At 40.2% G+C, this 23,409-nt stretch overlaps 1 protein-coding gene across 3 annotated transcripts in view; it reads left to right on the top strand.

Annotated features, from left to right (window-relative positions):
- CERS5 (ceramide synthase 5) overlaps positions 1 to 23,201 on the top strand; it is a 29,832-nt gene extending 6,631 nt beyond the window's left edge. Inside the window, exons 2-11 of one of the 3 annotated variants that reach the window (XM_070370760.1) lie at positions 12,305 to 12,410; positions 13,162 to 13,292; positions 13,981 to 14,038; positions 15,794 to 15,844; positions 17,062 to 17,154; positions 18,776 to 18,904; positions 19,008 to 19,114; positions 19,928 to 20,084; positions 20,930 to 21,038; positions 22,324 to 22,467. In XM_070370760.1, the coding sequence (XP_070226861.1) occupies positions 12,305 to 12,410; positions 13,162 to 13,292; positions 13,981 to 14,038; positions 15,794 to 15,844; positions 17,062 to 17,154; positions 18,776 to 18,904; positions 19,008 to 19,114; positions 19,928 to 20,084; positions 20,930 to 21,038; positions 22,324 to 22,331 (949 nt within the window). In that variant the 3' untranslated portion in view covers positions 22,332 to 22,467. Of the gene's footprint in view, positions 1 to 12,304; positions 12,411 to 13,161; positions 13,293 to 13,980; positions 14,039 to 15,793; positions 15,845 to 17,061; positions 17,155 to 18,775; positions 18,905 to 19,007; positions 19,115 to 19,927; positions 20,085 to 20,929; positions 21,039 to 22,323 lie in introns of all 3 variants that reach the window. The other 2 variants (XM_005892031.3, XM_070370762.1) reach the window with 2 other exon arrangements.
- The last annotated feature ends 208 nt before the right edge of the window (positions 23,202 to 23,409 follow it).

Raw genomic sequence — 23,409 nt, 5'->3', positions numbered from 1 at the left:
GCTCAGCCTTCTTCACAGTCCAACTCTTACATCCATACATGACCACTGGAAAAACCATAGCCTTGACTAGACGGACCTTTGTTGGCAAAGTAATGTCTCTGCTTTTGAATATGCTATCTAGGTTAGTCATAACTTTTCTTCCAAGGAGTAAGCGTCTTTTAATTTCATGGCTGCAGTCACCATCTGCAGTGATTTTGGAGCCCAAAAAAATAAAGTCTGACACTATTTCCACTGTTTCCCCATCTATTTCCCATGAAGTGATGGGACCAGATGCCATGATCTTCGTTTTCTGAATGTTGAGCTTTAAACCAACTTTTTCACTCTCCTCTTTCACTTTCACCAAGAGGCTTTTTAGTTCCTCTTCACTTTCTGCCACAAGGGTGGTGTCATCTGCATATCTGAGGTTTTGATATTTCTCGCGGCAATGTTGATTCCAGCTTGCGCTTCTTCCAGCCCAGCGTTCATCCACTTAAAAAAGGTGAATATGTTTAATGAAATAAAACGTATGTACATAGTTGGAAAAGGAAGAGTTATGAAACAGTGAGAGTCTTAGGGAACTGCAGCTGTTCTCCAGATGACGAAGTGGTATAGTAGGAGACATGGGTTTGATCCCTGGTTCGGGAAGATCCCCTCGAGAAGGAAATGACAATCCATTCCAGTATTCTTGCCAGGAAAATCCCATGGACAGAGTAGCCTTGTGGGCTACAGTCCATGGGGTCGCAGAGTTGGACATAGCTGAGCAAGAACACACTCACTGACACACAGCAGTTCTCCAGCAATATTTTGAGAACTGCTGCTCTATAAAATATTCATTAGCTACTCTATAATAAAACTACAACTTAGTCTTAAATTAGTTTGTGTTAGTGAAACATTTTAATATATACTCTAAGTAATTCTTAATCTCGAGACTTATTTCCTTCATAATAAGGTTAAGGTATAAGTAGAATGTTGATCCTTCTTTTCTCATGACAGTACCAAGTAGGTTCATCCAATTGCACAGTTATTAATCATCTTAATTCTTATAGATCTAAGTGAAGCTAACTGATGGCAATGGGAGTGAAGAATAGTCTGGTATAATCCAGTATATGCCTTGTGGTGGCTTAGGATAGTATATGTCATAAAGGTTTTCTTTTTTGTAGTTTGTTTCTGCTTTGTTTTAAGAGCAAATTGGCCAATTAAAAAAAAAAAGTCCTTAAAAAACCTGCAAAGATTACTTGTGCATGGACCATGCAAAAATTTTGGATTTGGTGGTATAGGCATCCCTGAGAAGTGCAGTACCTCGTACACAGCAAGCACATATATGTGCTTGCATAGCAAATCCTGTCCTCTTAAGAATTTACTCAGAAAAATACACTGATATGGATGCATATGTTTAGGGAATATACAAAATAATATATGGCTAGGAGTCAACTGCATGTAAATGAATAAATAGTATAATTTAGAAATTTGTAAATCTTTTGTTCTCATTATTTTTTTTTTTTTACTCTTAAAAACTGTTTGAGGATCCCAAAAAGGTTTTCTAAATGTGGGTTACATATACCTATCAATGTTTTCATATTTGAAATCAAAATTGAGAAATTTAAGAGATATACTTATTATTTCATTAAAAATAACAAAGATAAGCCTATTACATTAACATAAATAACATATTTTTGAAAGATAATTTTCCAGACAAAAAAAATTCAGTGAGAAGAACATTGGTTTTATATTTTTGCAGATCTCTTTGATGTCTAGCTTAGTAGAAGATAGCTGGATTTTCCTCTCTGGCTTCTACATTCAATTCCTTGTAATATGTTGGTTTGGTTGAAGTATATAAGTAAAAGCTGACTTTACACAGATGTTATTGGAAAGGGAAAGTATTTCATCTTTGCTGTTATGCCAAAACACAAGAAAGGTTGGTTGCATTGTGGAATCTGAAACCATATCATTGAGCTTTTCATTCAGGTTAAAATCCACCAGTCTGTCATACACTTTGTATGGATGTCATGTATTGGTCACGTGAAAAAATACTGGTTCCCTAAGTTATACAAATCTTTTAAATGTACATTTCATAATATGGTACTAATAAAAATCATATAGTTAATCTCATTGTAACAGTCTCATTAGAAAAGCCTTGAAGTATGTATTGGGATGTTGTCGAGCTCAAAGGCAGATATGAATTCTCTAAAATTCAAACTGTCACTTAAAAGCTTGAATTTTACCAATGGAAAGAATGTTTGTTTTTGTTTAAGTAACAGGCTCTTTTCATTCACTTTTAAGAAAATGTATCTTAAGTACGCAGGTCCTGAATAACCTTAGTTTTTCTGTCAGTCATTCTTGTGGGTAAAAATGGTGTTCTTTGAAAAAAGTGATTTAGTTGAACATACAATTCAGTCAAACAAGTGCATTTCGTTGAGACAGCCATATCCCTCGGTATGCAGTAAAAGTGCTTTCTGTGTACTTCCCATCTTATCGCAGACTACTTTTTTTAAAATGTACCCAAGGATTGGCTTTAAAAAAAAAAAATTTGTTTATTTATTTGGCTGCTCTGAGTTTTAGTTGTGGTATGTGGAGTCTTTGATCTTCTTGTGGCATGCAAAAAAATCCCATGCAGCATGTGGGATCTAGTTCCCTGACCAGGGATTGAACCTGGGCCCCATGTTTTGGGAACATGGAGTCTTAGCCACTGAACCACCAGGGAAGTCCCAAGAGTAGGCATTTAATAAAATTAATCATTTGTATTGCTTCATCAAGGGCATGCTTTAGTGAAACTGGCATCGTTGTTAACCAAGAGGCTATAGCAAGAAAGAATATAGTAATTACTCCTGCAGTTGGCTGCCACTGCTTTGATTTGTGTTCAGGTTCTGTAAGTGTATCCACCATTGCTCTTTTTGCATGATCGTTGCAAATGTCAACACCATAACAAAGGCGAATAATGTCTTAATAGTATTAGGAAAACAGTTTTGATTTTATGGGCCCCCAGAGTGTATCTCAGGGGTGCTCTGTGAACCATACAGACTGTCTGCCATAATTGACTCAGATCACCCAGGATGAGTGTATAGAATAAAGTAAGAATCTGCATGGAACCCTGAGGAAACTGTTTTTGGAAAAGGCAGGCTTCTCAGGTGGCTCAGTGTGATAAAGTATCTGTCTGCCAAGCAGGAGATGCAGCTTCAATCCCCGGGTCAGGAAGATTTCCTGGAGGAGGAAGTGGCAACCCACTCCAGTATTCTTGCTTGGGAAATCCTGTAGACAGAGGAGCCTGGCCGGCTATAGTCCATGGGGTCGTAGAAGAATTGGACAGGACTTAGCAACTAAGGGCTTCCCTTGTGGCTCAGCAGTAAAGAATTCACGTGCCAAGCAGGAGATGTGAGTTCGATCCCTGGGTTGGGAAGATCTCTGGAAGAGGAAATGGCAACACATTCCAATATTCCTGCCTGGAAAAAATCCCATGGACAGAGCAGCCTAGAGGGCTACAGCCTATGGTCATAAAGAGTTGGACACAGCTGAGCATGAGCTACCTTTAGCAACTGAAAAACAACGAAAAGGAAGAAGAAACCCAAAAGAAGATGAGGTATGATAGCCATATAGTATTTGATCATATCAGTGCATACATGTGGACATCACCTCCTGGGAAGAGGGGTAGCCGCCCAGATGCAGGCGGTGAGGAGCCAGCAAGGTGAGGCGATTTGCCTGCATTGGCAGGTGGATGGGTTCTTTACCACATAGCCAACTGGGAAGCTCCTGAAAATATCAGTAGTTAGCATTTACTAAGTACTCACTTTGTCCCAGCCACCATTCTAAGTACTGAACATTAAATCTTCATAGTAACTTTATGAAGTAGGTAGATAGTGTTGTTATTCCTCATTTACAGATGAAAAAACTGAAACAACCAGAAAAGTAAATAACTTCTCCAAAGTGCATAGCACATTGTCCAAACTAGCAGTGCATACTAAAAAATCTAGTTCTACTGGGAAAAGTGTGACAGAAAGGAAGCTAAGAGAAAAGAACATTTCAAGGGGGAGAGCATGCTCAATAATGTCAAATGGCACTGAGTCGTCAGGTAAGATATGGGCCTGAAAAGTATCTGTTTGATTTCACAGTAAGATCATTAACGACTTTGGCAAGAGCAGCTTCAGTGGAGTAATATGGACTGAAGCCAGATGAGAGACATAGGAGGGTTCAGGAATGAGTAGGAGTTAGAAGAGAAGTCATGAGGAGAGAACTTTTTCAAGAACTTTCTTTGTGAGATGGTGAGAGCCAAAGGCTGTGAGGGACAGGAAGAACTGTTTTAGGTTGGGAAAACTTGAGCATATTCAAGGTCTGAGAAGAAACAAGTAGAGAACAAAGCTGAAAATAATAGGAAAAAAAGAGGACTAAATAGAATGAAATTTCTGATCAGGAAGAGAATGGATCTAAAGCACAGGGATATTAGTTTTAGATAAAGTGGTTCTGTTGCACTAAGTGAAGATATTCCTTTCTCTTCTTAGTCAAGATTTGTGAGAGAGCCCTAGCTATTTCCACTTCTTTTTTTCTCTTCTTTATATTTTTACTGCTCTAACTCACTCCTGTCCTTTAGAGTCTCCATTTCACTGGAATTTATTTGGTGAAGGTTATCACTGGTCTCCAAATTGCCAAATCCAGTGGATACTGAAATTCTTGTCTTACTTGATCTCTGCCTCATTTGACACGACTCCCCCTCTGACCTTCCCACCACCTAAATTCACCTTTTATGTTGTGTTTCCTAGTATTCTTACCTTCGTTCTCTTTTTAGTTTATATTCCTTTCTTATGCAGTCAATCCACCCTCATAATTTTAGCTACCACCTGTATTCTCATTCTCTCTCTTCTTTCTCATATCTTTGTGTATATGTTATCTTAAGCCCCCTTTTCCAGGTTTATTTGCCTTACCAGACTGTTGCATTTCAGTGTTCCACAAGTACTTCAAATTCAGTATACAGACAACTCATCTTTCACTCCTAAATTTGCTTTTCTTATCTTATTCTCTACTTGGTTGAGGCATCATAATCAACTTAGTTTCCCAATCTGGAAACATAGAAGGCACCCTTGATTTTTCATTTTTCTTTTGATCCTTATATCTACCCAGTCACCAAGTTCTATCAGTTTCACTTTCTTGCCATCTCTTGGGTTGAATCCAACCTTGCCTTTCGATTTCTGTAGCCTTAGTTCAGTGCTTCATTACATCTAGCATGGATTTTTTACAATAGCCTAAAATCTTTTCAGTGACTCTCCATCAACTGTTCAAGCTTCACATAACATGTAAGGCACCTGTGATCTGGCCCCTAACTGCTTGTATAGTTTTTCTCCTATCTGTCACCACCCCCACTCCCAATCTGCACACTGCATAGTTTTCTAAGCCCTTTCTTATCTCTTCTTTAGCACATGCTATTCCCTCTGCCTGAGTATCTTTTTTACTTTCTCCTTCCCTTTCAACTCTACAGAAGCTGCTCAAATTTTTTATGTGATTGGTTTATTAAGAATTCAATTGTAGGGAATTCCCTGGCAGTCCAGCGGTTAGAACTCTGCTGTATTTTCACAGCTGAGAGTGTGGGTTCAGTCCCTGATCAGAGAATCCCACAAACCAAGTGGCGTGGCCAGAAAGAGAGGAAGGAAAGATGGAAGGAAGGAAAAAGCATTCAGTTGTAAAGGGGAAGGACTTTCTGAATTTGTTTTCTATCAGTTCAGTTCAGTTCATTTCAGTTGCTCAGTCGTGTCCAACTCTTTGTGACCCCATGAATTGCAGCACACCAGGCCTCCCTGTCCATCACCAACTCCCGGAGTTCACTCAGACTCATGTCCATCAAGTCAGTGATGCCATCCAGCCATCTCATCCTCTGTCGTCCCCTTCTCCTCCTGCCCCCAATCCCTCCCAGCATGAGAGTCTTTTCCAATGAGTCAACTCTTCACATGAGGTGGCCAAAGTACTGGAGTTTCAGCTTTAGCATCAGTCCTTCCAAAGAAATCCCAGGGCTGATCTCCTTTAGAATGGACTGGTTGGATCTCCTTGCAGTCCAAGGGACTCTCAAGAGTCTTCTCCAACACCACAGTTCAAAAGCATCAATTCTTCGGCACTCAGCCTTCTTCACAGTCCAAGTCTCACATCCATACATGACCACAGGAAAAACCATAGCCTTGACTAGACGGACCTTTGTTGGCAAAGTAATGTCTCTGCTTTTGAATATGCTATCTAGATTGGACATGACTTTCCTTCCAAGGAATAAGCGTCTTTTAATTTCATGGCTGCAGTCACCATCTGCAGTGATTTTGGAGCCCCCAAAAATAAAGTCTGACACTGTTTCCACTGTTTCCCCATCTATTTCCCATGAAGTGATGGGACCGGATGCCATGATCTTTGTTTTCTGAATGTTTTCTATGGGTCTATACATTTACCTTTAAATATCTCAGTTTTCATCTCTCCGTGTGTGTGTGTGTGTGTGTGTGTGTGTGTGTGTGTAAGATGGATGGGGGCAGCATTCAGGTTCAAAATATTTACTCAGTACTCTTCATTTAATGATATGCCATCTTCATCAGTCTGTATAAGACCTTTCTCTTTTTATTGTATTTTTCCTGTCTTCATCTTGTTGTCTATTTCAGTTTCTTTGATGGTTATTTTTCTTTTTTATATATCAGTTTTGACATTTTTGTATTTTTCCAGAATTGATCTAAGCCAGTGCTTCCCAACTCAATCATGTTGCTGCACACATAGAAAATAATATGTGCATGCACAATGGGTACACGAGACCAAAGGCTACAGACAGGGTTTCTGGCTACCATCCACCCATGGACCACCCTGAGAGCTGAGAGCAACATCTTGACATAAGCATAGCCCATCTAGGGGCTTTCCTGGTGGCTCACTGGTAAAGAATCCGCCTGCCAGTGCGGGAGACACAGGTTGGATCTCTAATCTGGGAGGACCCCATATGCCGAGGAGCAGCTGAGCCCATGTAGCACAAGTATTCAGCCTGTGGTCTAGAGCCCAGAAACCACAACTCTTGAGCCCACTGCTGCAACTACTGAAGCCCATGCACTCTAGAATCTGTGCTCTGCAACAAGAGAAGCCACCACAGTGAGAAGCCTGAGCACTGCAACAAAGAGTAGCCCCCACTCACCACAACTAGAGAAAAGCCCAAGCAGCAGCAAAGACCCAGCACAGCTATAAATAAAATAAATAAATATTTTTAAAAGTAAATGAGCCTTAAAAAAGACAAAAGTATAGTCCATCTGTGTTACCTGCCATGATACATTAGTTGAGAAACTCAATCTAGACTTTCAAATATATTTGTATATAGTTCATATTCGTCAATGATGTTGCAGTGGGTCAAAAAGAATTGTTGGTCTAGCTCTTGTCTTTAGTATGTAAGAGCAAAGTGGTGAGTAATTTCATCTTAAATTAACCCAGGCTTAGGTCAGCTGCTACCATGTATCTGGAGGGCAAGAAAGGGGCAGAATGAAATGATCTCTATGGAGCAGAATAGATATATTACAATCAGGATTTGGATCACTAGACTCATGTTCCTGGTGTGGCAGGTGGAAAGGAGGAGTTTGCCACTGTAGACCACTAAATGCCTACTTACTCAGATCTTCAGGCAAAGGGCAGTCTAGTCTTCAAATTATTTAAAACTTGGGCAACAGATTGATCTTGGACTGAACAAAAAAAAATCACAAGATAAGTTTGAGTTCTCTATGTTATCCAGGACAGTAGTTTTCAACTAGTATATCAGTACTCCTTTACACTATTAAAAATGATCAAGAACCCTAGAGTTTTTATTTATATGGATAATAACTATCAATATGTACCATTTTAGAAATTTAAAAAAATTTTTAAGTATTTACTCATTTGCTTATAAATAACAATATATAGTATTGGTAATGTTAACTAATGCTTTATGAAAACTTATTCAGCACTTTCCCAAAACAACAACAAAAAAGTGAAAATAGTATTATTTTACATTTTTGAGTCTCTTTGGCATCTAGCAGCTGTATTCTCATCACTTCTGCCTTCAGTCTCTTGCTATGTGTCATGTAAGCTGTGGAAATTTTCACTGTACACTTATAAGAGAATGAGAGAGAAATGAACTGTTATGAAACTATAGAATTATTATGAGAATAATTTTGACCTTGCAGAGCAGAGCTCCTGAAAAATGTCACAAGTGTCCAGGCACACTTTGAGAAGTGCTGATCTAGCAGAAATGATGAATGCTAATTCTAGGTTCTTTGGAATTAGACCAACCTAGATACCTATTTTCTGTTATTCTAAATGCCAGGTAAGTGATGCGGAATGAATGCATGACTAGTATTTGTTTTGTTCAAATTTCTGATTTGAAATGTTTTTTTGTTTGTTTGTTTGTTTTTGGCTGTGCCATGCAGCATGTGGGATCTTAGTTCCCCAACCGGAGGTCAAACCCGTACCCTCTGCAGTGAAAGTGTGGAGTTTTAACCACCAGGGAAGTCCCCTGTTTTTAATTTTTTTTAACACAGGAAAAGTTATTTTTCTATCATAATTCCTTATTGTGGGTTTTATGCTTCATGCTTTGGCACAATATCAGTGCCCAATAAATATTTTGTCAAATAAGTAGATTTTCTTAAAGTCTGTCCAGCTGTCACTGACTTGATGCCAGTAGCTCTGCGTCTTTCATTGAACTCTGAACTAATGAGGACAGGATGTGAGCTTATGACAGCTCTAGGATAGTAAGTCTGCTTCAAGGTCTAGATAATAAAGCAGGTATCTTGGCTTCGCCTAAGTGATCAGGGTACAAACCTGTCCCTGTTGTGTGAAAGAGGATTTCCTGCTCTTTTCACTTTGTTCGAGATACCATCAGGGAGTACCCAGACCAAACTGTTTTTAGTAAAAGTAATAATAGCTGCCTTTAATGAATGTTTACAAAGTGTCAGGTACTGGGTAGGCATACATGATGGTCCGTATAGTCAAAGCTATGGTTTTTCCAGTAGTCATGTATGGGTGTGAGAGTTGGACCATAAAGCTGAACACTGAAAATTGATGCTTTTGAACTGTGGTGTTGGAAAAGACTCTTGAGAGTCCCTTGGACTGCAAGATAAATCCTAAAGGAGATCAGTCCTGAATATTCATTGAAAAGACTGGTGCTGAAGCTGAAGCTCCAATACTTTGGCCACCTAATGGGACGACTCATTGGAAAAGACCCTGATCCTGGGAAAGATTGAAGGTGGGAGAAGGGGACAACAGAGGGAGATGGTTGGATAGCATCACCAATTCGATGGACAGGAGTATGAGCAAGCTCTGGGAATTGGTGATGGACAGGGAATCCTGGTGTGCTGCAGTCTATGGGGCCGCAAAGAATCAGATATGACTGAGCTCTACTGTAACTGTGTCATTTCATCTTTAAAATAACCCTGTGGAGCAGATATTATCATCCTCATTCTGTAGGTAACTTTCATGAAGTCTGTTAGCTGGTAAAATCTGCCTAGCCCCAGGGCCTTTAATCTCCTGACTGAAGGAAGAGGCCTGCTTCAGGGAATAAGAATAGGAATTGGAAAGACTGTTTTTTTGTTCTCAGGTCTACTTCTTCATTCAGAGAGATGATTCAGTGCTTTTATCTCAGATATGATATAGCACCAACTCAACAACAAAGAATGGCTACCTTTTTTTTGGCCACACCATGCAGCTTGTGGGATCTTAGTTCCCCAACCAGGGATTGAACCCACCCAAGGAATTCCACTTCTTGCAGTGGAAACGTGAAGTTCTAAGCACTGGACTGCCAGGGAAGTCTCAAGTATGGCTGCCTGAAGTAATTACCCTTTTGGGTACTAATCAATGCTGGGTCCAAACTGAGCTCCAACAGCAAGGGTGGAATTTGCTACACCTATCACTCAGTATGCAATTATTGAGCATAGAACCTTGATAAATACAAAAGCAGTATTCTCTGTCTTCTCAAGGAATTTAAACATGGGCAGGAGTTTAAAATATTTATACACAGAATTATATACCAGGAAATATAAACTAATGTTTCTATTAGTATTGGTAGTTGAATAAAAGTTTTATACTACTTGTGTAAAAGAGAAGAATGGGTTACAGATGTGGATTACTTTGTGCTCTGAATCAGTGTTTCCCCATGTCTTAGGAACTTTGGTGATAAAGGTAAAAGAAGTTTTCACAGAGAAAGATAATAAACAGAGCTTCTTGTTTTCAGTCCCTCGCTTAGAGATAAATTCTGGATTTGAATGCAGTTAAATAAAATAGGTCAAGAGCCCTCCATCTTACACCTCCCAGTTAGTGTTTTCATCATACAACTCCCTAAGATGCTAAGAGAGCTAGAACTGGTTTTGACTTATTCTGAAAGTGATTACATAAAGCTTTTGTTAGAGCTGAGGCTCATAGAAATCTTTGGTTGTGGAAAAGAGGGTGATCTTTCTTAAAGAGCCAAGGAGAATCATTCCTCAATTTTCAAATCTAAAAGTTATAAATTAATTATAATCAATGATATCATCATGGATCTTAGGAAAAATCTTTGTCATCTCCTTTAGATGACAGAACCAAAACTCAATAATCAAGTGATTTGACCAAGTTTATGTGTCTTATTGGTAGATCTGGGACTAGAACTAAGTACTAATAAGTAATTTCTTTCTTACCACTGTCTGTAGTTTCTGGATTTTTTTCTTCAGAGCTTCTAAAGTTCTAATTATTTCCATAGTCTTTTGATTAGGCAGGAAGGTGACCATGACCAAGGATATTTGTTTAGGAAGAGGTCAGCCTCAATTCTACTTTTCCCTCCAATTAAGATCTTAATGGTTTGATATAAGGAGAACTATCATTTATTAAGCACTTCCTTGTGTCAGGGTCTTCATATATGTTATATCATTGTACCTGCAAGATTCAAGTAAAGTAGACCCGCTTCTAATGGGAATTTGAATGAATCCCCTGGGAATCTTGTTAGTGCAGATCCTAATTTTGCTGGTATGAGATGGGGTTTGAAATTCTGCACTAAAAAGCTGCTAGGAAAAGCCAGTAATGCTATTTATCTGTTGGCCTTATGTTCAGTAGCAAGAATGTTGATATTATTTTCATCTTACAAATGAAAAAAAACTGAGGGTTCAGTTCAGTTCAGTCGAACCGCAGCATGCCAGGCCTCCCTGTCCATCACCAGCTCCCGGAGTCCACCCAAACCCAGGTCCATTGAGTCAGTGATCCCATCCAACCATCTCATCCTCTGTCGTCCCCTTCTCCTCCTGCCCTCAGTCTTTCCCAGGATCAGGGTCTTTTCCAGTGAGTCAGCTTTTCACATCAGGTGGCCAAAGTATTGGAGTTTCAGCTTCAACATTTGTCCTTCCAATGAACACCCAGGACTGATCTCCTTTAGGATGGACTGGTTGGATCTCCTTGCAGTCCAAGGGACTCTCAAGAGTCTTCTCCAACACCACAGGTCAAAAGCATCAATTCTTCTATCCTCAGCTTTCTTTATAATCCAACTGTCACACCCATACATGACCACTGGAAAAACCATAGCCTTGACTAGATGGACCTTTGTTGACAAAGTAATGTCTCTGCTTTTTAATATGCTGTCTAGGTTGGTCATAACTTTCCTTCCAAGGAGTAAGCGTCTTTTAATTTCATGACTGCAGTCACCATCTGCAGTGATTTTGGAGCCCCAAAAAATAAAGTCAGCCAGTGTTTCCACTGTTTCCCCATCTATTTCCCATGAAGTGATGGGACCAGATGCCATGATCCTAGTTTTCTGAATGTTGAGCTTTAAGCCAACTTTTTCACTCTCCTCTTTCACTTTCATCAAGAGGCTCTTTAGTTCTTCTTCACTTTCTGCCATAAGGGTGGTGTCATCTGCATATCTGAGGTTACTGATATTTCTCCCAGCAATCTTGATTCCAGCTTGTGCTTCCTCCAGCCCAGCTTGATGTACTCTGCATATAAGTTAAATAAGCAGGGTGACAATATACAGCCTTGACGTAGTCCTTTTCCTATTTGGAACCAGTCTGTTGTTCCATGTCCAGAGGTTTAGCAAGATTAAATAAGTTGCCCAGGTTCATACAGGCAGTAAATGGTAGACTAATGATTTGATCTAGGTCTTTCTTACTCTAAAGCTCAAAATGTGATAAAGGGAACCAGGGAAAAATGGAGAGAGAGCTTATGTTCCAATATTTCTTAAACAGGTCACTTCTCAAGTGAATCAATGGCAGAATTCAGGATTAAATCAAAAAGTTCTGGCTCCTTGCCAAGTATTTCCCCCTTTCCCTCTTACCAGTCCCCTAATCAGAATTTTTGCTTAATGCTTAGCAAACAATTTTTAGAATTGGCTTTTGGGTTTTCTCCATTACAGGTTTATTGCCAAACCCTGTGCACTCCATGTTGGCATCCAGGACAGTGGTCCTTATCAGGCACAACCTAATGCTATCCTTGAAAAGGTGTTCATGTCTATTACTAAGGTAAGTGGGCAAAAAAAAAAAAAAAAACAGGAAGATTTTTGTTAGGGTTCATCCCCCATAGGGCATGGGAGGATAGAGAGCAAGTATTTCCAAGGCTAAGGGTAGGACGGGATGATCTTTCACATTTGGATAGTCCATAGAGCTATTAGGAGAACTTTATCCACTCAAGGAAATACCTTTGGGCTAGGATACCTTAAATAATTCAAAATTACATACATTGAGATTTAGGCCTAGCAGTCACCACCACCCCTACTCCCCAAGACACACATCATATTTTGATTTTGTTTTTCCCTGCTTCAGCTCTTGTCATTACCTAGTTGCATAATCAAGATAGAGATGGTACTGATAGCCTTTGCAGGTTGGATTTTTGTGTTTTTTTTTAATTGAAGGATAAATACTTTACAGAATTGTGTTGGTTTCTGCCAAATATCAACATGAATCAGCCATAGGTATACATATGTCCCTTCCCTCTTAAACCTCCCTTCCAGGTTGGGTTTTTAATATTTTTTTTTTTACTCACTTGGGCTAGAGGAGAAAACCAAATAGCTATGTGTATAGGGGAATGGTAAAGGTTCTTGATGTGTAAAATAGTACTTCTTACATAAAAATGACTTTGGGGATGAAACCTGAAAAGAAAAACATTACTTAAGTCACTGTAGTTATTACCCCTCTGCCACTCAGCTTGTCAAAGGGCTTTAATGAGTAGATTTGAAGAAAAAGCAATGTTCTGACTCTGGTCATACGTCTACAGTATCCTGATGAGAAAAGGCTGGAGGGCCTGTCAAAGCAACTAGACTGGGATGTCCGAAAAATCCAATGCTGGTTTCGCCATCGGAGGAATCAGGACAAGCCCCCAACGCTCACTAAATTTTGTGAAAGCATGTAGGTGTATGGAAGGAGGTGGGGAGTGAGGAGAAGGGTGGGGTATGACTGGACTAAGGTTTTCTTTTTGGAAATCACTTCTCCTCTTAGGATAACAGTCAATGGATGCAGAAGGCTAACTCTGTTATAGGCTGGAAAGAAGAGAACTGAAAGCTTGGTCACCCTTAGTTTCTTGGACATGCTTGTCTCTAAGCTAGCTGTAGTTGCATTTCGTTCACGTTTCCCAAAGAAATTGGGAATGAATTTCTCTGCTTTCACTTACGTAGGTAGATATGCACACCCTTGTATACCTTGGTAGAGATAGTTCCAGCTTGCTATAGGTTGACATTTTAATAGGAAGCATCCCTTTTCTGGACATGCTATAGTTCATTTCACTGGGTTTTTTACTGATTATCCTCTGGACACCAAGCACTATATCTCATTGTCATGCAAAAAAAAAAAAATAGGCACTATCATCGGGGAGTCTGATATAAAAGAAAAGTTCACTGAAACCAGTATATATTTGTAGAAATCTATTTTTAAACAGAGGCTGGAAAATTTGTATCTCTTTGGCTTTTTAGGTAACTGTATATCATCAGTTTCTTACCAGTAAACTGTGTTATCCCCAAATGTGCAACCTTGAATTCTTTAGCTCAAAGACTTTCTTTTGAGTAATTGTTTGTCTAATTTCTACTCTTCACCCATCTAGGTGGAGATTCACTTTTTATTTATGTATATTCTGCTACGGAATTAGATTTCTCTGGTCGGTGAGTCTGAACTTTCTCTGGTTCTCTGTTGGGGTCTAATCATTCATGCATCCCTAGAGATAAGAGTTAAATACCTTTAGAGCTTTGTCCTCTACTCTCTTTTGTTTTTTCTTTTTTTTTGTTTTTTCTTTGTGATGCCTAGAGCCCAGGTTTATAAGCTAAATAAATTGTCTTCTGTCTGGGGCCTGACATCAGTAACCTCATGACACTGTTTCTCCTTAAATAATGCTAATAATAATAGTATTAATTAAATTGACATAGTACATGATGGTTTACAAGGCATTTGACAAAAGTCCTGTTCTTGCAAGGAGGAGACAGTTAAAGAAATGACATCAGTAACTCATTGAAGTAGGTATTATTCCTGCTTTGCAATTGATTATCAGAGTCAAAGAAGAATTTCAGGCTTTTTGATTCATGAGTCTTTTTTTTCTTTCCTACTGTACCACAGTATTTTCCTCTAAATGCATAATTAAAGTTTCAAAATACGTGAAACATAAGGAAGCAGAACTGAAGGAAGGGAATAGACAATTACACAATCATATTTGGAGATTTTAACGCTCTTAATGATTGATTAAATCACTAGACAAACAATTATCACTGAGCATGTAGAAGGTTTAAATAACAGTCCAACCAGTTTGGCCTAATTGACATTTATAGGACACCACACCAGCAGCTGAAGGATATATATTATTTTCAAGTCCATGTAAAGGATCCATTAAGATAGACCATATGCTAAGCCATAAAATTAGTCTCAGCAAATTTTAAAATTTTGAAATCTTATAAAATATGTTCTCTGACCATAATGGAATTAAAACAGGAATCAAATCAATAATAATAAGATGTCTAGAAAATATTTGTAAGTTAAACAACTCTTCTGAATAACCCAAAGAGCAAATAAGAAATCACAAGGGAATTAGAAAATACTTTTAATTGAGTGATGCTGAAAATACAACATACCAAAGTTTGTGGTATGCAGCTAAAGAATACTTTTGAGGAAATTTATAACTTTAATTTGTTTATATTAGAAAAGAAGAAAACTTTAAAATCAATGATTAAGTTTTCACTTTAAGATCCAGAAAAAGAAGAGCAAAGTAAACCCAAAGTAAGTTAAAAGAAAGGAAAAAAAGAAGAGCAAAAATTGATGAAATAGGCATTAGAAAATAATAGAGAAAATTACTAAAGCCAAAGGTTGGTTCTTTGAAAGTTTTAATTAAAATTGATAAACCTTTAGGAAAAAACAAGAAAACAAATTATCAGTATCAGGGAGAAAAAGAGGCTATCACTATAGGTCCTGTAGACATTGAAAGAATAGTAAGACCACATTATGAACAGTTTAATAGTAATAAATTCAACAACTTAGATGAAATGGACAACCCTCTTAAAGGACATAATTGAAACTCCATTGGAGATGATTGCTTTTGACTTTTGAATCTTTGGCACAGAGAGATCTCCTTTGATTATTAAATGAAATCACTGTCTTCCTGCCTCCCAATTTCCTATATATTCCAGGTTGTGATGTTTCCAAAAGCTATCCTAGCACTCTCTTTGCTCTTGTGTACAGTTTCTCTCATCTTAATAGCACTTTCTTGTTCTAGCAAAAAAGTATAATTGTTTATTTAGCCTTTAAGGATCCCTAAATTCTGTCTAGGGGGCTTCCATTTTCTTTCCCATCTCTTTGCCCAAAGTGTAGAGAAAGAGGTAGATGGGCCAGGAGGGAATTCTGAAAACTGACTTGGATTATTTGTTTTCTCTTAGTCACCTTGGTTCTGGGACACCCGACAGTGCTGGCACAGTTACCCTTATCAGGTAAGACCTGAGCCTTTAAGACAGGGGCGTTGTGTATGTGTGTGTGTGCGTGTGTAGGCTGGGGTTGGGGAGAGTGCATCGCCAGTCCCAGGGCAGATAGAACATTCCCTTGAGATTCTTGAGGGATTAGGGACTGAGTCTCTTTGAGTCATATGTTCACAGTATGTATTTTTGGGGTCCCCACAGCAGTGAAATCTTGTGATCTGTTTGTTCCAGATATTCACCTTAATTGGGCTGGAAAGAAAAGCAGCTTCCTGGCACTTAATGAGGTGCTTTCTGGTTCAGGTGTCCCTTTTGAATCCCATAAGAGCATCTTGGTTCTAGTCTAAAGTAGAAAAATGTCAGGGGGTTGCTAACAGGGTGGAAGAAGGAAAGGCGTCGATGTATTTAATCCCCTGAAAATTGCCCAGAATTCTAGACACACTGATTTGATTGTGCTGTGTGTGTGTGTGTGTGTGTGTGTGTGTGTGTGTGTGTGTGTGTGTGTGTGTGTGTGTGTGTGTGTGTGTGTGTGTGTGTGTGTGTGTGTGTGTGTGTGTTGCTCAGTCATGTCCTTGTTAACCGTGAAAGTCACTCAGTCCTGTCCAACTCTTTACCCAGGGATCAAACCCAGATCTCCCACATTGCAGGTGGATTCTTTACCAGCCCAAAGAAGACTGGAGTGAGTAGCCTATCCCTTCTCCAGCAGATCTTCCCAACCCAGGAATTGAACTGGGGTATCCTGCATTGCAGGCGGATTCTTTACCAGCTGAGCTACCAGGGAAGCCTATCTGATCTCTAAAAGATGAGCCAAAGATGTGTATGGGCTTCCCAGGTGGCGCTAGTGGTAAAGAACCTGCCTGCTAATGCAAGAGATATGAGATGTGGGTTCTATCCCTGGGTCAGGAAGATCCCCTGGAGAAGGGCATGGCAACCCACTCCAGTATCCTTGCCTAGAAAATCCCATGGACAGAGGAGCCTGGCAGGCTACAGTCCATAGGGCTGCAAAGAGTTGGACACGACTGAAGTGATTTAGCACACAAAGATGTATATGTGGAAGGGAAGAGTTTAAGTGTCAACACCAGTCCAAAGTCTGTTAGCTATTGCACATCTTGGAAGATGATGGAGAGGAAGAGTATTTAATAATCGGGGGTATGAGTTCGCTGACACAAAGAAAGCTGGGAACATGGAAATGAGTCTTTGACTAGCTGGTATCCTCACTACTTTTTCTCTTCCAGCCTCTCACAAGTGGACTTTATTACTATTATATCATGGAATTGGCTTTCTATTGGTCTCTTATGTTTTCTCAGTTTACAGACATTAAAAGAAAGGTAAGGACGTTGGCTCCCTTAACACCCTGATTTATGGCACCCTCCTTTCCGGCAGCTACCATTATTGTTATTGTGATGGATTCTCTGTCCTGATTAGGACCACAAAAGAGGGTGAAAGTAGGTTCAGTGTGACTTTTAGCTCTTTGTAATGTTCTCAGAAGTGAGCCCTGACTAGTAAAGTATATTTGAGTCATTCAGGGCAGCCCAGGATGAAAACAGTTAACCAGCTAAGAAGCATACCCTTTTCTTTGTTTTTCTCCAAGGTTCTTACACATATAAAGCTCAAGAAACTAGTCTAAACTTAGGGATAGCAAGGCCTGATCCAGGAAAAGCTTCGATTCCAGAAAAACTTTTGCCATTAGTGACCCTTGTTCCCTCTCTGTTCTCTGTTCTTGGTGACCCCACTTACTTAAAAGAATGTCGGTTGGAAGGGGTTTTAGGTGTTTTAGTTTACCCTTTTCTTGCTGTTGTTTAGGAAACAGATTCAGAGAAGTGAGTTGACTTGCCTACAGAATGGCAAAGTTGCAAATGACTTAATTTTTTTGTAAGTATACAGAAAGGGCAGAATCTTCACCTTTTATTGGCATCCACCTGACATAATGCAATTCCAGCAGCTCTAACCCTAATCTGTCACTAACTCATGGTTATCTTTGGTAAGGAAAATCAGGGTTAGCACTTGTGGGAATGGATTGACATTAATCTGGCGTATTAGTTGTTGTGTAACCTAGAAGCATGATATATAATTTAAATGCCTCTCACCCTCTTTTGGTTACTCAGGACAGTTACACACCCTCCTATGAAGACATAGGTCTCCTTATTAAAATTTCATTTTAATGCATGACATATATAAAAAGGTTTATAATATGTATGTAGGTTTTAAAACGTTCTAGAATGTGTACTTGTGAACTCATCCCCAACTCAAGAGCTAGAACGTGTGATTGTATCCATCCATATGGAGAGCATAGACTTTATATCCTTGCTTCTCTGATGCAATTTACCTGCCTCCTCCCACCCTCTGTCCTTCACTGGGCTGAGAAGTATTTATTAGATATATGTAATAACTCAGGTATTTAGAGATTTCTCAGGGTCTAACCTTGTTATTTGAACCCAAGAGGAAATTAGAGCTTTAAATCTGAGAGCAGGAAGTGCTTGTAGTAAGATGGACTATTTAGCATTTCTCTGAAATGTTTTGGAATAGCTTCTCCTCTCCACAAACCTCCCCTTTCTCTTAGGTCCCTTTGGTTGAAATTCCCTTCATCAATGCAGAAGAGTCTTAGATACTCAAGGAATCTAGAGGTATAAGGCTTATATGCCTGACTACCACCTGGGAAATTATCTCCAGGTATCAGCTAAGCATCTGAAGTCTACATGTTCTGCAGCTACCAAAGAAAATTGCTCTTTTCTGTGTTTTGAGCTATAGATTGAGTGTAGATTATGGGTCAGTCACTGATGTAGATAGTTTTGGGTGAAATGTTAGGCAGCTCCCTAGGGGAGAATTGAAACAAAATGAAACTCAGAAGGGGTGGGATGAGGCCCTCTGAGAACAGTACAGGGCACTGAGTTGCATAGCAGCTCTGCGGCCTTGCCTTTACCTGCGTCTGCTATTTGCATTCCTTCCTAGGACTTCCTGATCATGTTTTTGCATCACCTGGCCACCATTGGGCTTATTACCTTCTCCTACATCAACAACATGGTTCGAGTGGGAACACTGGTCTTGTGTCTACATGATGTCTCAGACTTCTTGCTGGAGGTAAGACCCCTCAATGACTCTTTCCTCACTAGTCCTCTTTACTTTTCTTCCTATCTGAGAACTGGCTTTCTCCCCAATTCAATTCTTATCTTTCTTTCTCCAGGCAGCCAAGCTAGCCAATTATGCCAAGTACCAGCGTCTCTGTGACACCCTTTTTGTGATCTTCAGTGCTGTTTTTGTGGTGACTCGCCTAGGAATCTATCCATTCTGGTAAGTGTTAGGGCTGTGGAGCTGTGGTAAATATGTAACAATAAACTGGTCACCAGTTTAGGGAACAGACATCAAGATTCCCTAACCCTAAATATTGCTCTGCTTTTTGCTTGACCTAACCTGACCTTTTATGGACTCTTGAAGGACCTCATTTCCCCTGTACAGTATTTCTAATACAGTATGATGTAGACCGAGAGCATCCAACTCACTTACCTGTGGCTCTCCTGATTCATCTCTGAGGAATAGTCCTCATTTTATGTCTAAGTAACTCCTCTGCCTTCTTTTGCACTGATTGTGGACTTCTCAGGCTTTTGCTTATTTTCCTGCTCTATACTGTCTCCCACCCTGACCACTCCCACTCCCACACCACTCTCACTTCTACACTCACGACTATATTACAGGTCATTGACTCTGTGGGTTGGAGATTTTCCTTAGTCTGAGGGAATTGGCCATCAGCTGTCCTGTATGTGCATGAGAATCTGAATTATTCCTAGGGTTATTGTTAAAACTGTTGTCCCAAATTGGTGATACTCTGCATATTTGGATTAGTAATATGACTTATTTGAAGTGATTAGTAATCTGACTTACTCTGTCAGCTGCTAAGAATTCTATATCTTCCATTATTCCTAAAGATAGAAAACTCCATGGGCCCCTTTCTTTACTGTCTTCTCACTGTGCATGAATATCCCTGGAACTTCAACTGATAGAAGGTATGGTGTGAAAACACAAGGTTCTGCTTTCCAGGAAATTCAACTTCATCCTTATGTGTCTGGCTTTGACTCTAGAATCTGACCATTGAACTTCCTCTTATAGGATCCTGAACACGACCCTCTTTGAGAGTTGGGAGATAATCGGGCCCTATCGCTCCTGGTGGCTTTTCAATGGCCTTCTCCTGGTCCTACAGGTTCTGCATGTCATCTGGTCCTACCTAATTGCACGAATTGCTTTCAAAGCCTTGATCCGAGGAAAGGTAAGGGTGAAAGATGGCTTCTTTCTTTGGGGTATTACCAAGCAAAAAGCCTAGAGCTCTAAGGTTTTCATCTTTTCTTTAAGTATGAATGTTTAGCCATCTAAGACATGACTTAGATGTCAGAGGCAGGATCTGCCTTCTTCCTGTCCCATAGGAATGACTTTTGTTAAATAATAAACAGGATTAGGTTTTGGAGACCATTTCAACCTACCCCTTACCTACCTACATCATGGATTTCATATTTTTATTTTTAGCATGGAAGCCTTTTTTCAAAGGAAATCATATGCAGAGCTCCAAGATGTAAGGAAATCATACGCAGAGTTCCAAGATATAAACTGTATAGAAGCCAAGATGTTAGATTGCCTAGAAGTGGTATGGTAATTCACAAGCCACCCCAAGATGGCCACACTGTGGTGTTCAAGATACAGTTTATGTAAGGAATTAAGTACCAGCCTCACTTACTGTTGCATGAGGCAGGGTCTTAAGTGAGATAGGTTTTTAGGGCTTCAAATACCCACTTTACTTCAAGAGCCCAAAAGCACAAAGAAAGGCGTCATTCTGTGATAAAACTCATAACTGAATTTTGCAAATTCTGAAGCAGTCAGTCAAACTGTGATTAGCCTGAGGGATTCAGCCTTCAGTAACATACAATCCCAAGGGGAGGGGCTCTGGTAGTGGATACAGACTCTAGGACAAAGAGATGGAATGTTTCCCAGGAATATATGATCTCTTGTGACACTGTTCCTTATGGCTTTAATTGGTTTCAGAACTTGCTTAGTGTGCCTGTGCATCTTGGTGTAGCTATTGGACATCTCTCTTTTCCCTTGCTTTTCTTCCCTGACCAGGTGACCTATCCAGGAAGGATTAGACCCAGACTCTGTACTCTCCACTCTTTTCTCACCTCCTTCCTTTTTTCTATGCCTGGTGGGAGCTGGACAGTTTCATCTCTTGCATGTAAGTGTATCTGTGCTTCTAGTGTTCAGTGAAGCATGTCTATCTGAATGTTTCTCTTCCTTCCTGCTTTCCTTTCTGTTTCCCTGCATTGTATGGAGCATGCCTTCTCTCCTGACCTTGTGGGGCATTGCTGAATGGAGCTCAAGTTGCCAGATTCTTTTTCCTAAATTGAGGCAAGAGTAGAGTCTGCTTTTTTTTTTCCCATTTCTGTTTTTCCCTTCTATCCCGCCTGCATCCCTCCTTTTTGAGCTTCCCTTTAGCTCAAATCTAACATACTGCCCTCTGGTGGAAATTTCCTGACGATCAGATAATCAACTCGTGATCAGAGTTCACGAGGTTCAGAGGTCAATAGCTATAATAAGCCATAGAATCTTAGAGCTAACCCAAAGCAAGTACCCCACCCTCTGGTAACAGCAATTGTAGTATTGTTTCCTTATCACCTCCTTCTGTTATTTACTTAGAAAAAAAAAAGCACACGTTTATTATCCTTCAGTTCTGGAGGGCAAAAGCCTGACATAGGTCTCACTGGGTGTCTTTCCTTTTTACTTTTATGGTCCATGGTAGAAAATTTGAAATACTTTGCTTGGTATGCAGGATAGTTTAGATCGGAAAACACTGCTTTAATCCAAATCCTTCATTTGAAAATACAGAATAAAAAGCTGAGTTTGAAAGGTGAAGATTCATAGGGAATAGCATGATTGGGACTGGGATTCTTGTCTTGCTGACTGCCAGTCTGCTTTTCTTTTTACCATGTTGTGTATCTTCAGGATACTAGAGAGGTAATCCTGTTAGGAGAAAAAGGAAAACATTGAAGAAACAAGTGCATTAGATGTTAATATTTGGGCCCAGGAAGAGTAGAACACCTAAAAAGACCCAGTTGTGGATCAACTTTGGGGATGTAGCAAAACTCTAGATCACCAAAACTGCAGTGGAAGTGATGATGACAGCCCTGTATTGTTGTGCTGGCCTTTTCTCTTTTTGAGGTAGAAGAGAAAGGGTATGTGAATGTTTTTAGCTCTTTTAGGCTGGTCCTGGAAGGTAAACTCCTCTACCAAGACGGCTACTTACTTCATTGAGAACAGAATTAGAGATGATGAGAGAGAAACACAGAAAGCAGGCAGGTACTCATAAGTCTCTATGGTCCCGATAGTATTTTGAGTCAGGTGCCACCAGAAAGTAGGCCAGATTGGAAACCGTGCCCAAACATGGGCTCTGTGGGCTCTGTCTTATGATTCTAGAAGAGTTCTGTCCTTACCTTTCCTACCTTTGGCCCCATCCCTCCCAGGTGTCTAAGGATGATCGCAGTGATGTGGAGAGCAGCTCAGAGGAAGAAGATATAACCACCAGCACAAAAGGTCCCTGTGGCCGCAGCTCCAGCAATGGTGCCAATCGGGTGAATGGTCACATGGGAGGCAGCTACTGGGCTGAAGAGTAAGGTGGTTGGTATGGGGACTTCAGCATAGACGGACTTGCAGGGCCACTGGCAACCTACTCCTCTTGGGCCTCCCCACATCCACATTCCTGGGTCTAGGGGGTGTGCAGGGCACTGAGGAGAATCAAGAAGCAAATATTTTCACTTTTAAAAGAAAACCCTGCCATTTCGTATTTAATAGCCTCCAGGTTCTTTCAGTAATGTTATTTGCTCTGTGTGTGCACGTGCGTGTGTGTGTGTGCGCGCCTGTGCATGTGCATTTGTGCATATGCGTGAGTCTTGTTGCCTAGGTTGGGGCACATTTCTGGACTAGGGCCATTAGGCCTTGCCTGGTCTCCTCTGAACCCACCTCAGTCCCAGATTTGGCTGCATCTTGAATTATGCTGTTTCCAGAGTGTCCCCTCCCTGGTTGCCCATGGCTCTTGAGCCCTGACCATCTGAATGGAGCAGCTGAGTTTAGCTCCACGTTTCTGCACTGTTTCTTCTTTGGAGCTGGAATATTTCCCATGAAGTTGTATGCAAACAGACAACCATGAAATGGGTGGCCAGGATTGCTGCGGCCCCTAGCTAGATCCCCTTCCTGCCACCTGGTAGTGACAGGGACAGCTGCTGATACCCTGCTCTTTATTCAATGGTACGCAGGAAGTGGGGGTGGCGGGTGGGAGGAGTGGGTGATCTGAGGGCTGGAGGACAACAGCTACTGGGTGAGCTGTTAACGGTTTATATTATTGTTTACTCTTCTGTGATTAAAAGTGCTTCAACCCTCATCTGCTGTCTCAACCTCTTTAGTGACTCTATCCCCAGTTCCCTGAATCCATAGTCTGATTAATAACTTTTTCAGGTCTGATTCTAGAGGCCATTGGACACCCAAGTTTTTCCTTTCTGTGCATATATGCTAGAGAGAGAGCACCTTCATTTTAAGGCTTTATATTTTAACAA

The sequence above is a fragment of the Bos mutus genome, chromosome 5, assembly GCF_027580195.1.
Source record: "Bos mutus isolate GX-2022 chromosome 5, NWIPB_WYAK_1.1, whole genome shotgun sequence".
Lineage (NCBI taxonomy): Eukaryota > Metazoa > Chordata > Mammalia > Artiodactyla > Bovidae > Bos > Bos mutus.
The sequence above is the reverse complement of the archived record's forward strand: the minus strand, read 5'-3'. Positions and strand labels throughout refer to the sequence as shown.